We start from the raw sequence: 26626 nt of genomic DNA on the forward strand, positions 1-26626 counted from the left end.
GTCCAGCATTCAACCTCTGTCCTATGCTGTAATGGGAGCATAAATCACACACCGACCCAGGCCACACACCCGCTCATACACGCTGCCACCACTCATCGAATACACGGGCGATGAGTCCCGGAAAATAATAATAATACTAATAAAAATATGTCTATCACTCATAAGGCTAAACACCTTAGGCTAGGGATTCTTTTAGAACATTCAAGGTTCAACTTGTTACAGTTTTATACTTTAATAACAAAAGGCTCAATGCTTACAATAAGAAAAAGGTATAAAAAATGAAAATAAAAAAAAGACATACAACTTGTGCAAAACAGTGTCAAAATAAACAGGAGAAAAACTTACATAAATCATCTAACTGGTAGTTTGCTTTCTGCTCCCTGAGGGGGGGTGAATGGAGTTGGTGGAACACATCAGCTCACATGTGAACACAATTCTCTGTCTGCAGCCTGAATTTATAACTTTGGCCTGAGGTCAGGTTTCTAGACCGGCCCCTCAGGTTAATATCATAATTGCTGGCTTGTTGATTGGCCACGGCCGCTCTACTAATGAATATATATTATTTTCCTGTTGAGACACTTGTGACCAGGTTCCCAGGAATACATCACCTCAGGCCGCAATTTAGCATCTCCCCTCCAAGACCTCAGAAGTGCCAAATGTTACCTTCTTCTTGGCTCTAGCTAGACCTCCTGGTGTGATATGGAGACACAATTTCTACTAGTCCCAAGGAAGTACCTATTAACACCTAGGTGCGACTTGCCTTCAGGACAGGTGTTACATTATCACTAGTCACACATATTACCCTAGACATATGTCACTACACACATATAGATTATATATATATATATATATATATATATATATATATATATATATATATATACACACACACATATTTCACCACAATATAGCACAGCCCAAGTAGTATATAGCACAGCCCAAGTAGTACATAGCACAGCCGAAGTAGTATATAACACAGACCACGTAGTATATAACACAGCCCAAGTAGTGTATAGCACAGTCCACGTAGTATATAACACAGCCCACGTAGCATATAGTACAGCCAACATAGCATATAGCACAGCCGAAGTAGTATATAACACAGACCACGTAGTATATAACACAGCCCAAGTAGTGTATAGCACAGTCCACGTAGTATATAACACAGCCCACGTAGCATATAGCACAGCCAAAGTAGTATATAACACAGGCCACTTCATATATAGCACAGCCACTTCATATATAGCACAGCCACGTATATAGCACAGCCACGTAGTACATAGCACAGCCACGTAGTATATAGCACAGCCACGTAGTATATAGCACAGCCACGCAGTATATAGCACAGCCACGTAGTATATAGCACAGCCACGTAGTATATAGCACAGCCACGTAGTATACAGCACAGCCACGTAGTAGTATATAGCAGCCACGTAGTATATAGCACAGTCACGTAGTATATAGCACAGGTACGTAGTATATAGCACAACCACGTAGTATATAGCACAGGTACGTAGTATATAGCACAGCCACGTAGTATATAGCACAGGTACGTATTATATAACACAGCCCAAGTAGTATATAACACACCCCACGTAGTATATTGCCCAGCCATGTAGTATATAGCACAGCCACGTAGTATATAAAACAGCCATCTAGTACTGTATTGTGGTGAAATATGTGTATATACAGTTAGGGCCAGAAATATTTGGACAGTGACACAATTTTCGCGAGTTGGGCTCTGCATGCCACCACATTGGATTTGAAATGAAACCTCTACAACAGAATTCAAGTGCAGATTGTAACGTTTAATTTGAAGGGTTGAACAAAAATATCTGATAGAAAATGTAGGAATTGTACACATTTCTTTACAAACACTCCACATTTTAGGAGGTCAAAAGTAATTGGACAAATAAACATAACCCAAACAAAATATTTTTATTTTCAATATTTTGTTGCAAATCCTTTGGAGGCAATCACTGCCTTAAGTCTGGAACCCATGGACATCACCAAACGCTGGGTTTCCTCCTTCTTAATGCTTTGCCAGGCCTTTACAGCCGCAGCCTTCAGGTCTTGCTTGTTTGTGGGTCTTTCCGTCTTAAGTCTGGATTTGAGCAAGTGAAATGCATGCTCAATTGGGTTTAGATCTGGAGATTGACTTGGCCATTGCAGAATGTGCCACTTTTTGGCACTCATGAACTCCTGGGTAGCTTTGGCTGTATGCTTGGGGTCATTGTCCATCTGTACTAAGAAGCGCCGTCCAATCAACTTCGCAGCATTTGGCTGAATCTGGGCTGAAAGTATATCCCGGTACACTTCAGAATTCATCCGGCTACTCTTGTCTGCTCTTATGTCATCAATAAACACAAGTGACCCAGTGCCATTGAAAGCCATGCATGCCCATGCCATCACGTTGCCTCCACCATGTTTTACAGAGGGTGTGGTGTGCCTTGGATCATGTGACTTTCCCTTTCTTCTCCCCATCATTCTGGTACAGGTTGATCTTTGTCTCATCTGTCCATAGAATACTTTTCCAGAACTGAGCTGGCTTCTTGAGGTGTTTTTCTGTCTATTTTTGGTATTGATGAATGGTTTGCATCTAGATGTGAACCCTTTGTATTTACTGTCATGGAGTCTTCTCTTTACTGTTGACTTAGAGACAGATACACCTACTTCACTGAGAGTGTTCTGGACTTCAGTTGATGTTGTGAACGGGTTCTTCTTCACCAAATTAAGTATGCGGCGATCATCCACCACTGTTGTCATCCGTGGACGCCCAGGCCTTTTTGAGTTCCCAAGCTCACCAGTCAATTCCTTTTTTCTCAGAATGTACCCAACTGTTGATTTTGCTACTCCAAGCATGTCTGCTATCTCTCTGATGGATTTTTTCTTTTTTTTCAGCCTCAGGATGTTCTGCTTCACCTCAATTGAGAGTTCCTTTGACCGCATGTTGTCTGCTCACAGCAACAGCTTCCAAATGCAAAACCACACACCTGGAATCCACCCCTGACCTTTTAACTACTTCATTGATTACAGGTTAACGAGGGAGACGCCTTCAGAGTTAATTGCAGCCCTTAGAGTCCATTGTCAAATTACTTTTGGTCCCTTGAAAAAGAGGACGCTATGCATTACAGAGCTATGATTCCTAAACCCTTTCTCCGATTTGGATGTGGAAACTATCATATTGCAGCTGGGAGTGTGCACTTTCAGCCCATATTACATATATAATTGTATTTCTGAACGTGTTTTTGTAAACAGCTAAAATAACAAAACTTGTGTCACTGTCCAAATATTTCTGGCCCTAACTGTATATCGATATGTGTGTAGTGACATATGTAACATAGTAACATAGTAACATAGTTAGTAAGGCCGAAAAAAGACATTTGTCCATCCAGTTCAGCCTATATTCCATCATAATAAATACCCAGATCTACGTCCTTCTACAGAACCTAATAATTGTATGATACAATATTGTTCTGCTCCAGTAAGACATCCAGGCCTCTCTTGAACCCCTCGACTGAGTTCGCCATCACCACCTCCTCAGGCAAGCAATTCCAGATTCTCACTGCCCTAACAGTAAAGAATCCTCTTCTATGTTGGTGGAAAAACCTTCTCTCCTCCAGACGCAAAGAATGCCCCCTTGTGCCCGTCACCTTCCTTGGTATAAACAGATCCTCAGCGAGATATTTGTATTGTCCCCTAATATACTTATACATGGTTATTAGATCGTCCCTCAGTCGTCTTTTTTCTAGACTAAATAATCCTAATTTCGCTAATCTATCTGGGTATTGTAGTTCTCCCATCCCCTTTATTAATTTTGTTGCCCTCCTTTGTACTCTCTCTAGTTCCATTATATCCTTCCTGAGCACCGGTGCCCAAAACTGGACACAGTACTCCATGTGCGGTCTAACTAGGGATTTGTACAGAGGCAGTATAATGCTCTCATCATGTGTATCCAGACCTCTTTTAATGCACCCCATGATCCTGTTTGCCTTGGCAGCTGCTGCCTGGCACTGGCTGCTCCAGGTAAGTTTATCATTAACTAGGATCCCCAAGTCCTTCTCCCTGTCAGATTTACCCAGTGGTTTCCCGTTCAGTGTGTAATGGTGACATTGATTCCTTCTTCCCATGTGTATAACCTTACATTTATCATTGTTAAACCTCATCTGCCACCTTTCAGCCCAAGTTTCCAACTTATCCAGATCCATCTGTAGCAGAATACTATATGTCTAGGGTTATATGTGTGACTAGTGATAATGTAACATCTGTCCTGAAGGCAAGTCGCACCTAGGTGTTAATAGGTACTTCCTTGGGACTAGTAGAAATCCTGTCTCCATATCTCACCAGGAGGTCTGGCTAGGGCCAAGAAGAAAGGAACACTGGACACCTCCTAGTGCTTGGAGGGGAGATGTTAATTGCGGCCTGAGGGTTAGCTATTCCTGGGAACCATCTCACAAGTGTCTCCAGAGGAAAATAATATATATTCATTAGTAGAGCGGTCATGCCCAATCAAACAGACCACAATTATGATATTAACCTGGGGGGCCGGTCTAGAAACCTGACCTCAGACCAAAGTTATAAATTTAGGCTGCAGACAGAGAATTGTGTTCACATGATGGGGGCAGCCTGAGAAGCTGATGTGATCCAATCTACATTCGTCCTACCCTCAGGAAGCAGAAAGCAACTACCAGTTAGATAATTTCTGTAAGTTTCTCCTGTTTATTTTATACTGTTTTGCATAGGTTGTATGTCTTATTATATTTTTATACCTTTTTCTTATTGTAAGCACTGACCCTTTTGTTATTAAAGTATAAAACTTTAACAAGCTGAATCCTGAATGTTGTAAAAGAATCCATAGCCTAAGGTGCGTGAGCCTTATGAGTGATAGACATTATTTGTATTATTAGTTCCGGGACTCATCGCCCGTGTATTCGGTGAGTGGTGGCAGCGAGTATGAGCGGGTGTGTGGCCTGGGTCGGTGTGTGATTTATGCTCCCATTACAGCATAGGACAGGGGTTGAATGCTGGACTGAGAGTGGGGAGATAGATTAACCCTTGCAGGAACAACCCCAAGTCACGTGTGAGAGCAGGCAGTGACGAATAAGTAACACCACGGAGAAGGGATCCGTGACATGTATATTGCCCAACCACGTAGTATATTGAACAGCCACGTAGCATATAACACAGCCCACGCGGTATATAACACAGCCCACGTAGTATATACCACAGCCCACGAAGTATATAGCAATGTGGGCACCATATCCCTGTTGAAAAAGAATGAAACAATGAAAACCCTATATTAAGGGTCACCAATCTAACCCAAGAAGAGGTGCGAAACCGGCTAAATAAGATTAAAATAGATAAATCTCCGGGTCCGGATGGCATACACCCACGAGTACTAAGAGAACTAAGTAATGTAATAGATAAACCATTATTTCTTATTTTTAGGGACTCTATAGCGACAGGATCTGTTCCGCAGGATTGGCGCATAGCAAATGTGGTGCCAATATTCAAAAAGGGCTCTAAAAGTGAACCTGGAAATTATAGGCCAGTAAGTCTAACCTCTATTGTTGGTAAAATATTTGAAGGGTTTCTGAGGGATGTTATTCTGGATTATCTCAATGAGAATAACTGTTTAACTCCATATCAGCATGGGTTTATGAGAAATCGCTCCTGTCAAACCAATCTAATCAGTTTTTATGAAGAGGTAAGCTATAGGCTGGACCACGGTGAGTCATTGGACGTGGTATATCTCGATTTTTCCAAAGTGTTTGATACCGTGCCGCACAAGAGGTTGGTACACAAAATGAGAATGCTTGGTCTGGGGGAAAATGTGTGTAAATGGGTTAGTAACTGGCTTAGTGATAGAAAGCAGAGGGTGGTTATAAATGGTATAGTCTCTAACTGGGTCGCTGTGACCAGTGGGGTACCGCAGGGGTCAGTATTGGGACCTGTTCTCTTCAACATATTCATTAATGATCTGGTAGAAGGTTTACACAGTAAAATATCGATATTTGCAGATGATACAAAACTATGTAAAGCAGTTAATACAAGAGAAGATAGTATTCTGCTACAGATGGATCTGGATAAGTTGGAAACTTGGGCTGAAAGGTGGCAGATGAGGTTTAACAATGATAAATGTAAGGTTATACACATGGGAAGAGGGAATCAATATCACCATTACACACTGAACGGGAAACCACTGGGTAAATCTGACAGGGAGAAGGACTTGGGGATCCTAGTTAATGATAAACTTACCTGGAGCAGCCAGTGCCAGGCAGCAGCTGCCAAGGCAAACAGGATCATGGGGTGCATTAAAAGAGGTCTGGATACACATGATGAGAGCATTATACTGCCTCTGTACAAATCCCTAGTTAGACCGCACATGGAGTACTGTGTCCAGTTTTGGGCACCGGTGCTCAGGAAGGATATAATGGAACTAGAGAGAGTACAAAGGAGGGCAACAAAATTAATAAAGGGGATGGGAGAACTACAATACCCAGATAGATTAGCGAAATTAGGATTATTTAGTCTAGAAAAAAGACGACTGAGGGGCGATCTAATAACCATGTATAAGTATATAAGGGGACAATACAAATATCTCGCTGAGGATCTGTTTATACCAAGGAAGGTGACGGGCACAAGGGGGCATTCTTTGCGTCTGGAGGAGAGAAGGTTTTTCCACCAACATAGAAGAGGATTCTTTACTGTTAGGGCAGTGAGAATCTGGAATTGCTTGCCTGAGGAGGTGGTGATGGCGAACTCAGTCGCGGGGTTCAAGAGAGGCCTGGATGTCTTCCTGGAGCAGAACAATATTGTATCATACAATTATTAGGTTCTGTAGAAGGACGTAGATCTGGGGATTTATTATGATGGAATATAGGCTGAACTGGATGGACAAATGTCTTTTTTCGGCCTTACTAACTATGTTACTATGTTACTATGAAAATAAAAAATAGTTATATACTCACCTTCCGGCGGCCCCTGGTTCCAGCCCAGCCCAATAACACGTGATGATGTAGCGGTCTCGCGAGACCGCTACGTCATCTCCGGTCAATTGCCGCAAGGCATTACTGGGACTGGAGCGTCGCGAGGAGCGGGAAAGGCACCAGAAGGTGAGAATATAATTATTTTACTTTTTTTTTTATTATTTGTAACATTAGATCTTTTTACTATTGATGCCGCATAGGCAGCATCAATAGTAAAAAGTTGGTCGCACAGGGTTAATAGCGGCGGTAACGGACTGCAAAACCGCTATGGGGGCATTGACTGGGGAGTAGGGAAGGGCGAATTCGCAGCCGGACTTTTTTAAGCTAGGGCCTAAATTAGTAGAGGAGGCCGGCAAGACGGGGGCGGCGCAGAGGCCTAAAAATGCCGCAAAAAAAACCCTGAGCTTACCGATCCAGCCTCAGGTAACTCTCACAGGCGGCAATAGACAGAAAAGGTGTAAACTCCCCCCTGTGCTCCTCGATCCTGCTACAAGGGAAACCCACCCAGAGGTGTAAAACTAGCAAGGTCTATTCTAACCCTCAGACGAAAAGTACAGCGGGGAGGTGAGGGAAAGGGAACATGCTCTGACATCTGAGGGCCCGGGGTATGTGGGACGTCATGCCTCCTGCAACTGACAGGATCGAATGGGCCGGAGACGCGGGCCGAGGTCCTGCCGGCCAGACATGTGAGGATAGTCAGTACACGCCGTACTCATAGCCTCTACATGACTGTTCACACTGTGTCCCTCCAGAGTAAGAAGAGCCATCTGAAAAGAAACGACGAAAACCTGAGGTAGATCTGGGTCTTCTCCACCTCCTACTGACACTAACCTGAGCAGCTGGGCCCCGGCCGGTGGGGTAGACACTGCTGAGGAGGAGCGAAATTATTTTATTTGCCTAGTGGCAGCCTCCTAGTGGCAGCAGCATGCATCCATAGCGGCAGCAGCATACACCCATAGAGGCAGCATCATACACCCATAGCGGCAGCAGCATACACCCACAGCGGCAGCAGCATACACCCATAGCGGCAGCAGCATACACCCATAGCGGCAGCAGCATACACCCATAGTGGCAGCAGCATACACCCCCTTGGTTCCTGTGTCCCCCAATGAAGCGATAGAGAAAGATTTTACGGTAAGAACCCAAAATCTTCTTATGTATTCCATGCGCTGGATTCGGAGGTGTATACACCATACGCTCACTGTGGGCCCCCCAATATCCGGCCTAGTAGTGGGAGCAGCCGCGGCCTCGTCCGTCACTCCTCAGTCAGTTGTGTAATTGTCCTGATGATTGGAGGCAGCGAAGTGCTGCTGTCACGGGACTACCGCGACATAGAGGTTCCAGAGAACCGCAGCGCTCTGGGCCTCGTTCACACACAGTGAACAGAAGCTCTTCTCCTGTATTCTGACCTGGCTGCTTTGTGCCAGCAGTGCAGGAGTTAACCTTATTGCTAAGTTGCTGAGAGCTGGGTCTCTCTCAGCTGAAGTGGATTTTGTAATCTCCTCCTCTATATAGACTCAGCCCTGACTTCAGCTATTGTCAGTGATCAGTTCAGCTGCCTGGCTTGGAGGTTGAAGGAGCGTAGTGTTGGAGATGGAGGTTTATTTACAGAGATTGGTGTCTGCTGTTTTGGTTGCTTGTTAAACCTGTTTTCCTTCCTAGTTTATTCCTTCTCTTCCCTTCTCTGTGTTTCCTCTGTGGTTGTGTGAGCATTTGGTGAGTTTGAGACTTTTTAGTTTCCTTGTCTGTATACCCTGTTAGTTGTTGTATTTATACACTGGTGCAGTCCTCCTCCCTTGGGGGGAGAGGGGGCCACTGATAGGGCCTGCACAGGAGACAGGGATACGCTGGCGGCTCAGGTCTCCTAACCATCATAGGTACCCCTGAGAAAAGGGAAAGTCAGGGCCCCATTATAGTGGCAGGGACAGGTGCGGGTCCCAGTACGCCGTCCTGCCCCTTTATCGCCGTTAACGGCGTGACAGCTGCTCCCTGACAAACTAGTGGCAGTGGTGGGATTTGTGCAATTCCCCTCGCTGTGCATCTCTGACAATCATGTTAGGCTACGTTCACATTTGCGTTGTGCGGCGCTGCGTCGGCGACGCAACGCACAACGCAAATATGAACGCATGCACAAACGCTGCGTTTTGCGACGCATGTGTCGCTTTATGCATGGTTTGGGGCGCAGGAAAAACTGCACCATGCAGCGTTCCCTGCGCCCTGGCGCATGCGCTGCAGCGACGCATGCGTCACAAAACGCAAATGCAACGCATATCCATGCACCCCCATGTTAAATATAGGGGCGCATGGCGCGTGTGTCGCCGCGGCTGCGCCCGACGCAGCCGGGAGCGGCGCAAATGTGAACATAGCCTTAGGCCCCCAGGGGGACACGAGTCCACAGGTAACTAGAAACAAACGGGAAGCTGTCAGTTTGGCCCTTGGTGGAGGGTTGGGGCCCCAGGATGCAGTCGATCACACTCACCGTACTTCAGGCTGCGTCGCACTGTGTCGCGGTCGGACTCCTGCAGACTGCCCAGGGTGTATGCTTTCTTAAGAGAGCGCTTCCCCGCAGAGAGGTCTCCGAGAGACAGCAGAGTCTGGAGAAGAAGAGATGTGAATGGAGGATGGCGCCACTGAGGTTGGATGAGACCGCCACTCTCCAGCGCCCTCACCTGGCCAATGCTGCAGTAACATTCACTCTCCATGTACTTGTCGCGCATGCGCCGGGCGCACTCACGGGCGGCCTCCCAGCAGCGAATGGCTTTGGAGTGCTCGCCACCGCGGAGGTGGATGCTGGCAAGGTTGGCGTTGGCTCTGTACAGATCTTCATGGAGTTGCGTCTGTCTGGGGAGAGAGAGAGAGGGCGGCTGAGCGCGGGAGAGAGACAAGGCGGCTGAGCGCGGGAGAGAGACAAGGCGGCTGAGCGCGGGAGAGAGACAAGGCAGCTGAGCGCGGGAGAGAGACAAGGCGGCTGAGCGCGGGAGAGAGACAAGGCGGCTGAGCGCGGGAGAGAGACAAGGCAGCTGAGCGCGGGAGAGAGACAAGGCGGCTGAGCGCGGGAGAGAGACAAGGCGGCTGAGCGCGGGAGAGAGACAAGGCAGCTGAGCGCGGGAGAGAGACAAGGCGGCTGAGCGCGGGAGAGAGACAAGGCGGCTGAGCGCGGGAGAGAGACAAGGCGGCTGAGCGCGGGAGAGAGACAAGGCGGCTGAGCGCGGGAGAGAGACAAGGCGGCTGAGCGCGGGAGAGAGACAAGGCAGCTGAGCGCGGGAGAGAGACAAGGCGGCTGAGCGCGGGAGAGAGACAAGGCGGCTGAGCGCGGGAGAGAGACAAGGCGGCTGAGCGCGGGAGAGAGACAAGGCGGCTGAGCGCGGGAGAGAGACAAGGCGGCTGAGCGCGGGAGAGAGACAAGGCGGCTGAGCGCGGGAGAGAGACAAGGCGGCTGAGCGCGGGAGAGAGACAAGGCGGCTGAGCGCGGGAGAGAGACAAGGCGGCTGAGCGCGGGAGAGAGACAAGGCGGCTGAGCGCGGGAGAGAGACAAGGCGGCTGAGCGCGGGAGAGAGACAAGGCGGCTGAGCGCGGGAGAGAGACAAGGCGGCTGAGCGCGGGAGAGAGACAAGGCGGCTGAGCGCGGGAGAGACAAGGCGGCTGAGCGCGGGAGAGAGACAAGGCGGCTGAGCGCGGGAGAGAGACAAGGCGGCTGAGCGCGGGAGAGAGACAAGGCGGCTGAGCGCGGGAGAGAGACAAGGCGGCTGAGGGCGGGAGAGAGACAAGGCGGCTGAGCGCGGGAGAGAGACAAGGCGGCTGAGCGCGGGAGAGAGACAAGGCGGCTGAGCTCGGGAGAGAGACAAGGCGGCTGAGCGCGGGAGAGAGACAAGGCGGCTGAGCGCGGGAGAGAGACAAGGCGGCTGAGCGCGGGAGAGAGACAAGGCGGCTGAGCGCGGGAGAGAGACAAGGCGGCTGAGCGCGGGAGAGAGACAAGGCGGCTGAGCGCGGGAGAGAGACAAGGCGGCTGAGCGCGGGAGAGAGACAAGGCGGCTGAGGGCGGGAGAGAGACAAGGCGGCTGAGCGCGGGAGAGAGACAAGGCGGCTGAGCTCGGGAGAGAGACAAGGCGGCTGAGCGCGGGAGAGAGACAAGGCGGCTGAGCGCGGGAGAGAGACAAGGCGGCTGAGCGCGGGAGAGAGAAGGCAGCTGAGCGCGGGAGAGAGAGAAGGCGGCTGAGCGCGGGAGAGAGAAGGCGGCTGAGCGCGGGAGAGAGAAGGCGGCTGAGCGCGGGAGAGAGAAGGCGGCTGAGTGCGGGAGAGAGAAGGCGCTGGGCGCGGGAGAGAGAAGGCGGCTGAGCGCGGGAGAGAGAGAAGGCGGCTGAGCGCGGGAGAGAGAAGGCGGCTGAGCGCGGGAGAGAGAAGGCGGCTGAGCGCGGGAGAGAGAAGGCGGCTGAGCGCGGGAGAGAGAAGGCGGCTGAGCGCGGGAGAGAGAAGGCGGCTGAGAGCGGGAGAGAGAAGGCGGCTGAGCGCGGGAGAGAGAAGGCGCTGGGCGCGGGAGAGAGAAGGCGGCTGAGCGCGGGAGAGAGAGAAGGCGGCTGAGCGCGGGAGAGAGAGAAGGCGGCTGAGCGCGGGAGAGAGAGAAGGCGGCTGAGCGCGGGAGAGAGAAGGCGGCTGAGCGCGGGAGAGAGAGAAGGCGGCTGAGCGCGGGAGAGAGAAGGCGGCTGTGCACGGAGCGCTGGAGGTAGAGGGAGGTCCGGAGCGGCCCGTCGAGGCTGAGTGCGGAGAAGGAGGAGGAGGAGGGGAGTTACTCTGCTATGAAGATGCTCTTCCGGATGTAGAAGCTGCACTTTTCCGCCTGCGCCGTGATGTCGTACAGGAAGCCGAGGTTCAGGAAGAGCCGCGCTCGCATCTCACTCAGGTCCCGCGACGACACTTTACCTGGAAAATAAAGAGTCACTGCGGCTGACAACTGGGTGTATATGAGGGGCTTGTCAGAGCCCTTCCCCCACCATAGTGTGGCCCCTGGTTCTCTGCAGTGGCCCCTCAGCGTGGACATAACTACAGACCACCCCTGCGGAGCCCCGGACTGTGCGGCGTCCTCACCCTCCAGCTTCTCATCCACGATCTCCAGGCTCTTCAGGAAGGATTCCTCCGCCGGCCGCCGAGCGCTCACATCGCCCGCCTCACACATGTACAGGTAGGTGCGGCCGATGGTGGCCAGAGCCCGCTGCTCCTCCACCTCCGAGGAGACCGACTGCGCTAGATCCAGGTGGAGGCGCTGGTGCTGAAGAGACAACCGCACAACATCAGACAACGGGGGACTCTGCGAGCGCCCACCAACCAATGGAGCTATCTACTGTAAGAGCGGTCACACTGCGGATTCTCTCCTGTAAGAGCGGTCACTGTTATGATCAGGTGGCCTTGGAGCAGCATGAAAACTTTCACTGGAGTAGGTGGTAACTATACTGACCGCAAACCCTGATCTTAACACCGCCACTAGAAGTAGCCGTGGGGTGTACCTAACAAAACCTAGACACCTCGACACAGCCGGAGGCCTAAATACCCCTAAAGATGGAAATAGGAAAACTATCTTGCCTCAGAGTAGACCCCCAAAGGATAGGCAGCCCCCCACAAATAATGCCTGTGAGTTGGAGAGGAAAAGACACACGCAGGCAGAAAACAGGCTTAGCAAAGGAGGCCACTTCTAGCTAAATAGAAAAGGACAGGACAGGATACTATGCGGTCAGCATAAAAATACTACAAAAATATCCACAGCAGAAAATACAAAACTCCACCACCTAACTAAAGATGTGGAGAGTATAACTGCAATTCCAGAGAATCCAACCAGACTGAGAAAAACAACTGACACAGTCAAAGCTGGAGCAAATAGAAACAAAAGATCAGCACTGAAAATAAGCACACAGCATATGTGCTTCAGAAAAAGAAACAGACACTTATCTTTGCTGAACTGGCAGCTAAGCAGGTGAGGCCAGGCAGAGATCCAATACTTCCAAAGAAACATTGACAACTGGCAAGGGCTAGAGAATCCTGCACACTTAAATATCCCAGTCAGAACAGCAATTAGCAGATACACCTGGCCAGGACTGTGACTCAGAGACAACTGCATTCCCACCTACCACCACTGGAGGGAACCCAAGAGCAGAATTCACAACAGGTCACACTGCGGATTCTCTCCTGTTAGAGCGGTCACACTGCGGATTCTCTCCTGTAAAAGCGGTCACACTGCGGATTCTCTCCTGTTAGAGCGGTCACACTGCGGATTCTCTCCTGTAAGAGCGGTCACACTGCGGATTCTCTCCTGTAAGAGCGGTCACACTGCGGACTCTCTCCTGTAAGAGCGGTCACACTGCGGATTCTCTCCTGTAACAGCAGTCACACTGCGGATTCTCTCCTGTAACAGTGGTCACACTGCGGATTCTCTCCAGTAACAGTGGTCACACTGCGGATTCTCTCCTGTAACAGTGGTCACACTGCGGATTCTCTCTTGTAACAGTGGTCACACTGCGGATTCTCTACTGTAAGAGCGGTCACACTGTACAAATCTCCTGCCGTCGTAGCCATCGTTTTGCTTTATAGGTGTAGAGTTTTCATTATCAGTCCAGTTGTGAATGCAGAGATGGTAAAATTGGTGAGAACACAAAGACAGCAAGAAGACAGCGCCTCCTGCTGCTCATCTGTGAGCGATGCATGGACTCCAGGCTGACGGCTGGTACTTGTGACAAACCCTCAGCTGTGTAATATATATATATATGTGTGTATAAGTGGGCACCGTCAATAAACACAACAATACTGAGATCACCCGATGCATAAAAAATAACAGGATACGAGTTAAAGAGAAAGCGTATGCATCAGAAAGAAGGGGATGACCAACAAATCTATCCAGTGTTATATAAGAATGCTCTTATTGAAACCCACCACATACAAAACCATGAAAAACATTTAACAAGTCACAATGTGGACACAATCCAAAGAGTATGGGTCATACAATAATGTGTCCATACAGTGGCGTAACTACAAAGTTATGGGCCCCGGTGCGAACTTTCAAATGGGGCCCCCCCCCGCCAAAATATTTTTCACCCAAATCCACATCCTGCCCATGCTCCTGCCCCATCCGACTCCGCACTCTGCCCCATCCGACTCCTCACTCTGCCCCATCCGACTCCTCACTCTGCCCCATCCGACTCCTCACTCTGCCCCATCCGACTCCTCACTCTGCCCCATCCGACTCCTCACTCTGCCCCATCCGACTCCTCACTCTGCCCCATCCGACTCCTCACTCTGCCCCATCCGACTCCTCACTCTGCCCCATCCGACTCCTCACTCTGCCCCATCCGACTCCTCACTCTGCCCCATCCGACTCCTCACTCTGCCCCATCCGACTCCTCACTCTGCCCCATCCGACTCCTCACTCTGCCCCATCCGACTCCTCACTCTGCCCCATCCGACTCCGCACTCTGCCCCATCCGACTCCCCATTCTGCCCCATCCGACTCCGCACTCTGCCCCATCCGTCTCCGCACTCTGCCCCATCCGTCTCCCCATTCTGCCCCATCCGTCTCCGCATTCTGCCCCATCCGTCTCCGCATTCTGCCCCATCCGTCTCCGCATTCTGCCCCATCCGTCTCCGCATTCTGCCCCATCCGTCTCCTCACTCTGCCCCATCCGACTCCTCACTCTGCCCCATCCGACTCCTCACTCTGCCCCATCCGACTCCTCACTCTGCCCCATCCGACTCCTCACTCTGCCCCATCCGACTCCTCACTCTGCCCCATCCGACTCCTCACTCTGCCCCATCCGACTCCTCACTCTGCCCCATCCGACTCCTCACTCTGCCCCATCCGACTCCTCACTCTGCCCCATCCGACTCCTCACTCTGCCCCATCCGACTCCTCACTCTGCCCCATCCGTCTCCACATTCTGCCCCATCCGTCTCCACATTCTGCCCCATCCGTCTCCCCATTCTGCCCCATCCGTCTCCGCATTCTGCCCCATCCGTCTCCGCATTCTGCCCCATCCGTCTCCGCATTCTGCCCCATCCGTCTCCGCATTCTGCCCCATCCGTCTCCCCATTCTGCCCCATCCGTCTCCGCATTCTGCCCCATCCGTCTCCCCATTCTGCCCCATCCGACTCCTCACTCTGCCCCATCCGTCTCCGCATTCTGCCCCATCCGTCTCCGCATTCTGCCCCATCCGTCTCCGCATTCTGCCCCATCCGTCTCCCCATTCTGCCCCATCCGTCTCCGCATTCTGCCCCATCCGTCTCCGCATTCTGCCCCATCCGTCTCCCCATTCTGCCCCATCCGTCTCCGCATTCTGCCCCATCCGTCTCCGCATTCTGCCCCATCCGTCTCCCCATTCTGCCCCATCCGTCTCCCCATTCTGCCCCATCCGTCTCCCCATTCTGCCCCATCCGTCTCCCCATTCTGCCCCATCCGTCTCCACATTTTGCCCCATCCGTCTCCACATTCTGCCCCATCCGTCTCCACATTCTGCCCCATCCGTCTCCACATTCTGCCCCATCCGTCTCCACATTCTGCCCCATCCGTCTCCACATTCTGCCCCATCCGTCTCCACATTCTGCCCCATCCGTCTCCACATTCTGCCCCATCCGTCTCCGCATTCTGCCCCATCCGTCTCCGCATTCTGCCCCATCCGTCTCCGCATTCTGCCCCATCCGTCTCCGCATTCTGCCCCATCCGTCTCCGCATTCTGCCCCATCCGTCTCCCCATTCTGCCCCATCCGTCTCCGCATTCTGCCCCATCCGTCTCCACATTCTGCCCCATCCGACTCCTCACTCTGCCCCATCCGTCTCCGCATTCTGCCCCATCCGTCTCCGCATTCTGCCCCATCCGTCTCCGCATTCTGCCCCATCCGTCTCCCCATTCTGCCCCATCCGTCTCCGCATTCTGCCCCATCCGTCTCCGCATTCTGCCCCATCCGTCTCCGCATTCTGCCCCATCCGTCTCCGCATTCTGCCCCATCCGTCTCCGCATTCTGCCCCATCCGTCTCCCCATTCTGCCCCATCCGTCTCCCCATTCTGCCCCATCCGTCTCCCCATTCTGCCCCATCCGTCTCCACATTTTGCCCCATCCGTCTCCACATTCTGCCCCATCCGTCTCCACATTTTGCCCCATCCGTCTCCACATTCTGCCCCATCCGTCTCCACATTTTGCCCCATCCGTCTCCACATTCTGCCCCATCCGTCTCCACATTCTGCCCCATCCGTCTCCACATTTTGCCCCATCCGTCTCCACATTCTGCCCCATCCGTCTCCACATTCTGCCCCATCCGTCTCCACATTCTGCCCCATCCGTCTCCACATCTCACCAGAACAGCAGGAACTGGAAATCTGCTGCTGGTTGATACCAGAGAACACGAGCTGCACACAACCAGGACTGAGCTGCTGAGAGCTGAAGGACCTGTGGTGACGTCATCGTCATGTGATCAGGGGGCGGGGCTGATAAATGGTGAAAGCCCTATGATAGTGATGACGTCACCACAGGATCTTCAGCTCTTTCTTTCAGATCAGGCGTCGGCTGCTGATCTGATGTGTGCGCCCGGCAGGTCAGGTGGAGGGCCGGTCTGTCTGTTGCCGTGCGGGAGGAATCACCTGCACGGCAACAGTTTTTAACTTTTTGCTGGTGTCGGCGTGCATCTGACCTGCCGGGGCCCCTGACTTCCCCCGGGCCCGGTCGCAGTGGCGACTGCTGCGACCGTGGTAGTTACGCCACTGTGTCCATATAATCCGGCGTAATAAATGTCCCTCCAGACAATAACAGCCAAACACAAAGAGTGACTGAATACTGCAGATAATGAGAAATGAGGATTATATGGACACATTATTGTATGACCCATACTCTATGGATTGTGTCCACATTGTCACTTGTTAAATGTTTTTCATGGTTTTGTATGTGGTGGGTTTCAATAAGAGCATTCTTATATAACACTGGACAGATTTGTTGGCGATCCCCTTCTTTCTGATGCAGCAGCACCGGTTCTGAATGACTGATTGATGGCAACCAAAGCCCCCCGTCTAGTGAAACCCGTCCTTCGTCAGTCTCTCAGGACAAGGGGTCCCACGCCTCTAGGAGACCACCCACCTTCAGAGCGGCGGCGTAGTTTCCCATCTCGGCACAGCACTCTCCGATCCTGCGATTGGCGACAGCGCAGCCGATGACGTCTCCCAGACCCTCGCAGATGGCCAGCTCCTGCCGATGCTCCTCGATGGCGTCCTCAAACCTCCCTGAGGAGGAAAGAGTGTGACGGTCAGCGAGCCCACAACAGCCAGACTGAGAAGAAACTCAGTCGAGGACAGCCGCTGAAGAAAGAAGGCGGCGACCCCCGCCGGAGAGGAGAAGGAGACCCCCGCCGCGGAGAGAGGAGGCAGCAGAGACCTCCGCTGTGGTGAAATATGTGTATATATCTATATGTATGTAGTGACATACGTCTAGGCTTATATGTGTGACCAGTGATAATGTAATCGCACCTAGGTGTTAATAGGTACTTCCTTGGGACTAGTAGAAATTGTGTCTCCATATCTCACCAGGAGGTCTAGCTAAGACCAAGAAGAAAGGTAACATTTGGCACCTCCTAGGTCTTGGAGGGGAGATGTTAATTGCGGTCTGAGGGTATCTATTCCTGAGAACCTTTTCACAAGTGTCTCAACAGAAAAATAATATATTCATATACATTCATTAGTAGCGCGGCCGTGGCCAATCAGAAAGCCAGCAATTATGGTATTAACCTGGGGGGCCGGTCTAGAAACCTGACCTCCAAACCAAAGTTATAAATTTAGGCTGCAGACAGAGAATTGTGCTCACATAATGGGGGCAGCCTGAGAAGCTGGTGTGATCCAATCTACATTCGTCCTACCCCAGAGAGCAGAAGCAACTACCAGTTAGATAATTTCTGTAAGTTTTTCCTCTTTATTTTATACTGTTTTGCATAAGTTGTATGTCTTTTTATTATCATATTTGTATAACTTTTTCTTATTGTAAGCATTGACCTTTTTGTTATTAAAGTATAAAACTTTAACAAGTTGAACCTTGAATGTTCTAAAGAATCCATAGCCTAAAGGTGTGTGAGCCTTATGAGTGATAGACATATTGTTAGTAGTATTATTATTAGTCCGGGACTCATCGCCCGTGTATTCGATGAGTGGTGGCAGCGTGTATGAGCGGGTGTGTGGCCTGGGTCGGTGTGTGATTTATGCTCCCATTATAGCATAGGACAGAGGTTGAATGCTGGACTGAGAGAGGAGAGATAGATTAACCCTTGCAGGCACAACCCAGAGTCACGTGTGAGAGCAGGCACGAGACGAATAAGTGACACCACAGAGTAAGGGATCCGTGACACCCGCCCGCGGAGAGGAGAGAGGAGGCGAAGACCCCCACACACAGAGAGGAGGACACCCCCGCCAGAGAGGAGGCAGCAGAGACCCCCGCCTATGGAGAGGAGAGAGAGAGAGGAGACCCCCGCCCGCGGAGAGAAGAGAGGAGACAAAGACTCCCGCCGCGGAGAGAAGAGAGAGAGGAGACCCCCGCCCACGGAGAGAAGAGAGGAGGCAAAGACCCCCACACACAGAGAGGAGGAGACCCCCGCCGGAGAGAGAGGAGGAGAAGACCCCCGCCCGCAGAGAGAAGAGAGAGAGGAGACCCCCGCCCACGGAGAGGAGAGAGAGAGAGGAGGCGAAGACCCCCACACACAGAGAGGAGGAGGAGACCGTCACCGGAGAGGAGAGAGGAGGCAGCAGAGACCCCCGCCCACGGAGAGGAGAGAGAGAGAGGAGACCCGGCACACAGAGAGGAGAGAGAGGAGGCTGCGACCCCCACCCACGGAGAGGAGAGAGAGAGGAGACGCGGAGAGGAGGCGGAGACTCCCACACACAGAGGAGGAGGAGACCCCCGCCGGAGAGGAGAGAGGAGGCGGCAGAGACCCCCGCCCACGGAGAGGAGAGAGAAGGCAGAGACCCCCGCCCATAGAGAGAGAGGAGGCAGCAGAGACCCCCACCCACGGAGAGCAGAGAGAGAGGAGACCCCAGCCCGCGGAAAGAAGAAAGGAGACAAAGACTCCCGCCGGAGAGAAGAGAGAGAGGAGGAGACCCCCGCCCGCGGAAAGAAGAGAGGAGGCAAAGACCCACACACACAGAGAGGAGGAGACCCCCGCCGGAGATAGAGGAGGCGAAGACCCCCGCCCGAAGAGAGAAGAGAGAGGAGACCCCCACCCGCGGAGAGAAGAGAGGAGGCGAAGACCCCCACACACAGAGAGGAGGAGGAGACCCTCGCCGGAGAGAGAGGAGGCAAAGACCCCCGCCTGTGGAGAGGAGAGAGGAGGTCCCCGCACACAGAGGAGAGAGAGGAGGCTGCGACCCCCACCCACGGAGAGGAGAGAGAGAGACCCCCGCCCGCGGAGAGAAGAGGAGGAAGAGACCCCCACCCACAAATAGGACACCCCCGCCGAAAAGGAGAGAGGAGGCGGCAGAGACCCCCGCCCACGGAGAGGAGAGAGGAGGCTGCGACCCCCACCCATAGAGAGGAGGAGGAGACCCCTGCGCACAGAGAGGAGAGGAGGCGAAGACCCCCGACCACGGAGAGGAGAGAGAGGTGGAGACCCCCGCCCGCGGAGATGAGAGAGAGGAGACCCCTGCCCATGGAGAGGAGAGAGGAGGAGACCCCCGCCCGCGGAGAGAAGAGAGGAGGCAAAGACCCCCACACACACAGAAAGGAGGAGACCCCCGCCGGAGAGAGAGGAGGCGAAGACCCCCAACTGCGGAGAGGAGAGAGAGGAGGCGACCCCCGCCGCGGAGAGGAGAAAGGAGGCCCCTGCCCACAGAGAGGAGAGAGAGAAGGTGAAGACCCCTGACCACGGAGAGGAGAGAGGAGGCGAAGACCCCCACACACAGAGAGGAGGAGGAGACCCTCGCCGGAGAGAGAGGAGGCGAAGACCCCCGCCTGCGGAGAGGAGAGAGGAGGTCCCCGCACACAGAGAGGAGAGAGGAGGCGGAGACCCCCACCCACAGATAGGAGACCCCCGCCGAAAAGGACAGAGGAGGTGGCAGAGACCCCCGCCCACGGAGAGGAGAGAGGAGGCTGCGACCCACAGAGAGGAGAGGAGGCGAAGACCCCCGACCACGGAGAGGAGAGAGAGGTGGAGACCCCCCCCGCGGAGATGAGAGAGAGGAGGAGACCCCCGCCCATGGAGAGGAGAGAGAGGAGGAGACCCCCGCTCGCGGAGAGAAGAGAGGAGGCAAAGACCCCCACACACAGAGAGGAGGAGACCCCCGCCGGAGAGACAGAGGAGGCGAAGACCCCCAACCGCGGAGAGGAGAGAGAGGAGGCGACCCCCGCCGCAGAGAGGAGAAAGGAGGCCCCTGCCCACAGAGAGGAGAGAGAGAAGGCGAAGACCCCCGACCACGGAGAGGAGAGAGGAGGCGAAGACCCCCACACACATACAGGAGGAGGAGACCCCTGCGCACAGAGAGGAGAGGAGGCGAAGACCCCCGACCACGGAGAGGAGAGAGAGGTGGAGACCCCCGTCCATGGAGAGGAGAGAGAGGAGGAGACCCCCGACCACGGGGAGGAGAGAGAGGTGGAGACCCCCGACCACGGGGAGGAGAGAGAGGTGGAGACCCCCGACCACGGGGAGGAGAGAGAGGTGGAGACCCCCGCCCGCGGACATGAGAGAGTAGGAGACCCCCGTCCATGGAGAGGAGAGAAAGGAGGAGACCCCCGCCGCGGAGAGAAGAAAGGAGGCCCCTGCCCACAGAGAGGAGAGAGAGAAGGTGAAGACCCCCGACCACGGAGAGGCGACCCCATGCTACGTAGGACTGATGAGGACCCCCCTCCACTCACCGGCCCGGGCCAGCAGCTCCCCCAGCTGGTTGCAGACAGCAGCCTCCTCCCGCAGATTGTGAGATTTCTGAGTGCGACATTTCTCTTTCTCCAACTCTAAAAAAATAAAAATAAATAAAGCTGACAGGGGATTATTACAGGTGGGGGAGGGGACTCCCGTTATTATAACGGGTGGGGGAGGGGACTCCCGCTATTATAACGGGGGGGGGGAGGGGACTCCTATTATTATAACAGGTGGGGGAGGGGACTCCTATTATTATTACAGGTGGGGGAGGGGACTCCCGTTATTATTACGGGTGGGGGAGGGGACTCCCGTTATTATAACGGGTGGGGGAGGGGACTCCCGCTATTATAACGGGGGGGGGGAGGGGACTCCTATTATTATAACAGGTGGGGGAGGGGACTCCTATTATTATTACGGGTGGGGGAGGGGACTCCCGTTATTATTACGGGTGGGGGAGGGGACTCCCGTTATTATTACGGGTGGGGGAGGGGACTCCCGTTATTATTACGGGTGGGGGAGGGGACTCCCGTTATTATTACGGGTGGGGGAGGGGACTCCCGTTATTATTACGGGTGGGGGAGGGGACTCCCGTTATTATAACGGGCGGGGGAGGGGACTCCCGTTATTATAACGGGCGGGGGAGGGGACTCCCGTTATTATTACGGGCGGGGGAGGGGACTCCCGTTATTATTACGGGCGGGGGAGGGGGCTCCCGCTATTATTACGGGCGGGGGAGGGGGCGCCCGCTATTATTACGGGCGGGGGAGGGGGCGCCCGCTATTATTACGGGCGGGGGAGGGGGCGCCCGCTATTATTACAGGTGGGGGAGGGGACTCCTGCTGTTATTACAGGTGGGGGAGGGGTCTCCTGCTGTTATTACAGGTGGGGGAGGGGACTCCTGCTGTTATTACAGGTGGGGGAGGGGTCTCCTGCTGTTATTACAGGTGGGGGAGGGGACTCCTGCTGTTATTACAGGTGGGGGAGGGGACTCCTGCTGTTATTACAGGTGGGGGAGGGGACTCCTGCTATTATTACAGGTGGGGGAGGGGACTCCTGCTGTTATTACAGGTGGGGGAGGGGTCTCCTGCTATTATTACAGGTGGGGGAGGGGTCTCCCGCTGTTATTACAGGTGGGGGAGGGGACTCCCGTTATTATTACGGGTGGGGGAGGGGACTCCCGTTATTATTACGGGTGGGGGAGGGGACTCCCGTTATTATTACGGGTGGGGGAGGGGACTCCCGTTATTATTACGGGTGGGGGAGGGGACTCCCGTTATTATTACGGGTGGGGGAGGGGACTCCCGTTATTATTACGGGCGGGGGAGGGGACTCCCGTTATTATTACGGGCGGGGGAGGGGACTCCCGTTATTATAACAGGCGGGGGAGGGGACTCCCGTTATTATTACGGGCGGGGGAGGGGACTCCCGTTATTATTACGGGCGGGGGAGGGGACTCCCGTTATTATTACGGGCGGGGGAGGGGGCTCCCGCTATTATTACGGGCGGGGGAGGGGGCGCCCGCTATTATTACGGGCGGGGGAGGGGGCGCCCGCTATTATTACGGGCGGGGGAGGGGGCGCCCGCTATTATTACAGGTGGGGGAGGGGACTCCTGCTGTTATTACAGGTGGGGGAGGGGTCTCCTGCTGTTATTACAGGTGGGGGAGGGGACTCCTGCTGTTATTACAGGTGGGGGAGGGGTCTCCTGCTGTTATTACAGGCGGGGGAGGGGACTCCTGCTGTTATTACAGGCGGGGGAGGGGACTCCTGCTGTTATTACAGGTGGGGGAGGGGACTCCTGCTGTTATTACAGGTGGGGGAGGGGTCTCCTGCTGTTATTACAGGTGGGGGAGGGGACTCCTGCTGTTATTACAGGTGGGGGAGGGGTCTCCTGCTGTTATTACAGGTGGGGGAGGGGTCTCCTGCTGTTATTACAGGTGGGGGAGGGGTCTCCTGCTGTTATTACAGGTGGGGGAGGGGACTCCTGCTGTTATTACAGGTGGGGGAGGGGACTCCTGCTGTTATTACAGGTGGGGGAGGGGACTCCTGCTGTTATTACAGGTGGGGGGGTCTCCTGCTGTTATTACAGGTGGGGGAGGGGTCTCCTGCTATTATTACAGGTGGGGGGGTCTCCTGCTGTTATTACAGGTGGGGGAGGGGTATCCTGCTGTTATTACAGGTGGGGGAGGGGTCTCCTGCTATTATTACAGGTGGGGGAGGGGACTCCTGCTGTTATTACAGGTGGGGGAGGGGACTCCTGCTGTTATTACAGGTGGGGGAGGGGTCTCCTGCTATTATTACAGGTGGGGGAGGGGACTCCTGCTGTTATTACAGGTGGAGGAGGGGACTCCTGCTGTTATTACAGGTGGGGGAGGGGACTCCTGCTGTTATTACAGGTGGGGGAGGGGACTCCTGCTGTTATTACAGGTGGGGGAGGGGACTCCTGCTGTTATTACAGGTGGGGGAGGGGACTCCTGCTGTTATTACAGGTGGGGGAGGGGACTCCTGCTGTTATTACAGGTGGGGGAGGGGACTCCTGCTGTTATTACAGGTGGGGGAGGGGACTCCTGCTGTTATTACAGGTGGGGGAGGGGACTCCTGCTGTTATTACAGGTGGGGGAGGGGACTCCTGCTGTTATTACAGGTGGGGGGGTCTCCTGCTGTTATTACAGGTGGGGGAGGGGACTCCTGCTATTATTACAGGTGGGGGGGTCTCCTGCTATTATTACAGGTGGGGGAGGGGACTCCTGCTGTTATTACAGGTGGGGGAGGGGTCTCCTGCTGTTATTACAGGTGGGGGAGGGGTCTCCTGCTATTATTACAGGTGGAGGAGGGGTCTCCTGCTATTATTACAGGTGGGGGAGGGGTCTCCTGCTGTTATTACAGGTGGGGGGGTCTCCTGCTGTTATTACAGGTGGGGGAGGGGACTCCTGCTGTTATTACAGGTGGGGGAGGGGACTCCTGCTGTTATTACAGGTGGGGGAGGGGTCTCCTGCTGTTATTACAGGTGGGGGAGGGGACTCCTGCTGTTATTACAGGTGGGGGAGGGGACTCCTGCTGTTATTACAGGTGGGGGAGGGGACTCCTGCTGTTATTACAGGTGGGGGGGTCTCCTGCTGTTATTACAGGTGGGGGAGGGGTCTCCTGCTATTATTACAGGTGGGGGGGTCTCCTGCTGTTATTACAGGTGGGGGAGGGGTATCCTGCTGTTATTACAGGTGGGGGAGGGGTCTCCTGCTATTATTACAGGTGGGGGAGGGGACTCCTGCTGTTATTACAGGTGGGGGAGGGGACTCCTGCTGTTATTACAGGTGGGGGAGGGGACTCCTGCTGTTATTACAGGTGGGGGAGGGGACTCCTGCTGTTATTACAGGTGGGGGAGGGGACTCCTGCTGTTATTACAGGTGGGGGAGGGGACTCCTGCTGTTATTACAGGTGGGGGGGTCTCCTGCTGTTATTACAGGTGGGGGAGGGGTATCCTGCTGTTATTACAGGTGGGGGAGGGGTCTCCTGCTATTATTACAGGTGGGGGAGGGGACTCCTGCTGTTATTACAGGTGGGGGAGGGGACTCCTGCTGTTATTACAGGTGGGGGAGGGGTCTCCTGCTATTATTACAGGTGGGGGAGGGGACTCCTGCTGTTATTACAGGTGGAGGAGGGGACTCCTGCTGTTATTACAGGTGGGGGAGGGGACTCCTGCTGTTATTACAGGTGGGGGAGGGGACTCCTGCTGTTATTACAGGTGGGGGAGGGGACTCCTGCTGTTATTACAGGTGGGGGAGGGGACTCCTGCTGTTATTACAGGTGGGGGAGGGGACTCCTGCTGTTATTACAGGTGGGGGAGGGGACTCCTGCTGTTATTACAGGTGGGGGAGGGGACTCCTGCTGTTATTACAGGTGGGGGGGTCTCCTGCTGTTATTACAGGTGGGGGAGGGGACTCCTGCTATTATTACAGGTGGGGGGGTCTCCTGCTATTATTACAGGTGGGGGAGGGGACTCCTGCTGTTATTACAGGTGGGGGAGGGGTCTCCTGCTGTTATTACAGGTGGGGGAGGGGTCTCCTGCTATTATTACAGGTGGAGGAGGGGTCTCCTGCTATTATTACAGGTGGGGGAGGGGTCTCCTGCTGTTATTACAGGTGGGGGGGTCTCCTGCTGTTATTACAGGTGGGGGAGGGGACTCCTGCTGTTATTACAGGTGGGGGAGGGGACTCCTGCTGTTATTACAGGTGGGGGAGGGGTCTCCTGCTGTTATTACAGGTGGGGGGGTCTCCCGCTGTGATTCCGGGGTCCGCGGTGACAGATCCGGCTGAGCAGCCCTGCACTGTAGTGATCGGCGGGGTTTGGGCGCTGCGGTCGCCGGCACTCACGTCTGATCTCCCGGTCACTCATCCTCCGATTCTCCCGCTCTGACTCGTACGCAGCTCCGCCCACAAGAAAACACCGATCTCTCTGATTGGAAGATAGTTCTGCGATCTGGAATCTTATTGGTCTCTTACTCTGCCAGTCAAGAGTGTATGCCTCTTGTAAAACGCTTTGCTCTCCAAACGCATGCGCTTCGCTTAGAAGGTGATTCGTTTATCGAGAATAGCTCCTCCCCGCAGCTGACGTCATGGAGGTGTGAATGGAGGCAACGGTTACTCGGACGCCGAGATAATGGAAATCATGTGACCAGAAACGCCCGCCCCTAAGAGAATGAAAACCACGTGACTCTGAGAACACGTGGTCAGAAATCTGCTCGTGACCGGTAGTTAAAGGGCCACTGTCCCCCTCCAGCCGTTATAATCTATAGAGCCGCCTGTGCGGCAGTAATGCAGCGTTCTGACCAGGAGGCTCCGTGTTATTGGTGCAGTAAATGCAGAAATAAAGCGTTTTGTAATGTGTCCTAAATACCTTCAGTCCTGGAGTCGGGCCTCCCCCCTGCTGCAGACGCCTCACAGCCGTCACTCAGGGCTTCTCGGCGCCGCCCCCTCCGCGCTGTTTTCCAATCATCCGGCGCCTGCGCTGTTTTGTTCTGCCCGGCGCAGGCGCAGTGAGTGCTGCCCGTCTGTCCTCATGTGCTGCCTCGCTGACTGTGCGGCCGCCCTGCCTGTGAATAAAGCATGAGACACTGCGGGGCTGGGATTCACAAGCAGGGCGGCCGCACAGTCAGCGAGGCAGCACATGAGGACAGACGGGCAGCACTCACTGCGCCTGCGCCGGGCAGAACAAAACAGCGCAGGCGCCGGATGATTGGAAAACAGCGCGGAGGGGGCGGCGCCGAGAAGCCCTGAGTGACGGCTGTGAGGCGTCTGCAGCAGGGGGGAGGCCCGACTCCAGGACTGAAGACAGGGATTTACGACAAATTACAAAACGCATTATTTCTGCATTTACAGCAACAATAAAAGAGGCTCCTGGTCAGAACGCTGCATTACTGCCGCACAGGAGGCTCTATAGATTATAATGGCTGGAGGGGGGGTGACAGTGGCCCTTTCACATGGAATAGAGAACACTTACAGGTCCTTAGATCATTTCACATCAGCATGGCGGCCGTGTGCTCAGGAGATACATCCAGGTGCATTGGAGACAGCATCCTGGACCAAAGTCCCAACTCAGCCGGGGTAAAGATGTGCCCCATGGTCGTATGAGATACACTGCTCTATCATTATTTACAAGCCCTCAGACAACGTCACTCCTGACTGCTGCACCTTGGCCTCCCATTACACTGTGTAGCTGCGGAGAGGGAGGGTGAGTGGCTTTACAGGATTGGTCGCCAGCAGTTTACAAGCCACACTCTGCTCACA

The 26626-nt window shown here is 53.8% G+C and overlaps 1 protein-coding gene across 3 annotated transcripts in view; it reads right to left on the minus strand.

Annotated features, from left to right (window-relative positions):
• The window catches only part of TONSL (tonsoku like, DNA repair protein), an 82106-nt gene extending 56748 nt beyond the window's left edge, over window positions 1-25358 (minus strand). Inside the window, exons 1-7 of one of the 3 annotated variants that reach the window (XR_011314154.1) lie at window positions 25214-25285; window positions 20841-20936; window positions 17091-17233; window positions 12072-12252; window positions 11777-11906; window positions 9659-9830; window positions 9469-9583 (exon numbers count right to left, since the gene is read on the minus strand). Coding sequence is in view for 2 of the 3 variants with exons in the window: in XM_069732139.1 (XP_069588240.1) it covers window positions 9469-9583; window positions 9659-9830; window positions 11777-11906; window positions 12072-12252; window positions 17091-17233; window positions 20841-20936; window positions 25214-25235 (859 nt within the window). In the remaining variant the exon portion in view is untranslated. Of the gene's footprint in view, window positions 1-9468; window positions 9584-9658; window positions 9831-11776; window positions 11907-12071; window positions 12253-17090; window positions 17234-20840; window positions 20937-25213 lie in introns of all 3 variants that reach the window. The other 2 variants (XM_069732139.1, XM_069732137.1) reach the window with 2 other exon arrangements.
• Window positions 25359-26626: the final 1268 nt, after the last annotated feature.

This window comes from Ranitomeya imitator, chromosome 6, assembly GCF_032444005.1.
Source record: "Ranitomeya imitator isolate aRanImi1 chromosome 6, aRanImi1.pri, whole genome shotgun sequence".
Lineage (NCBI taxonomy): Eukaryota > Metazoa > Chordata > Amphibia > Anura > Dendrobatidae > Ranitomeya > Ranitomeya imitator.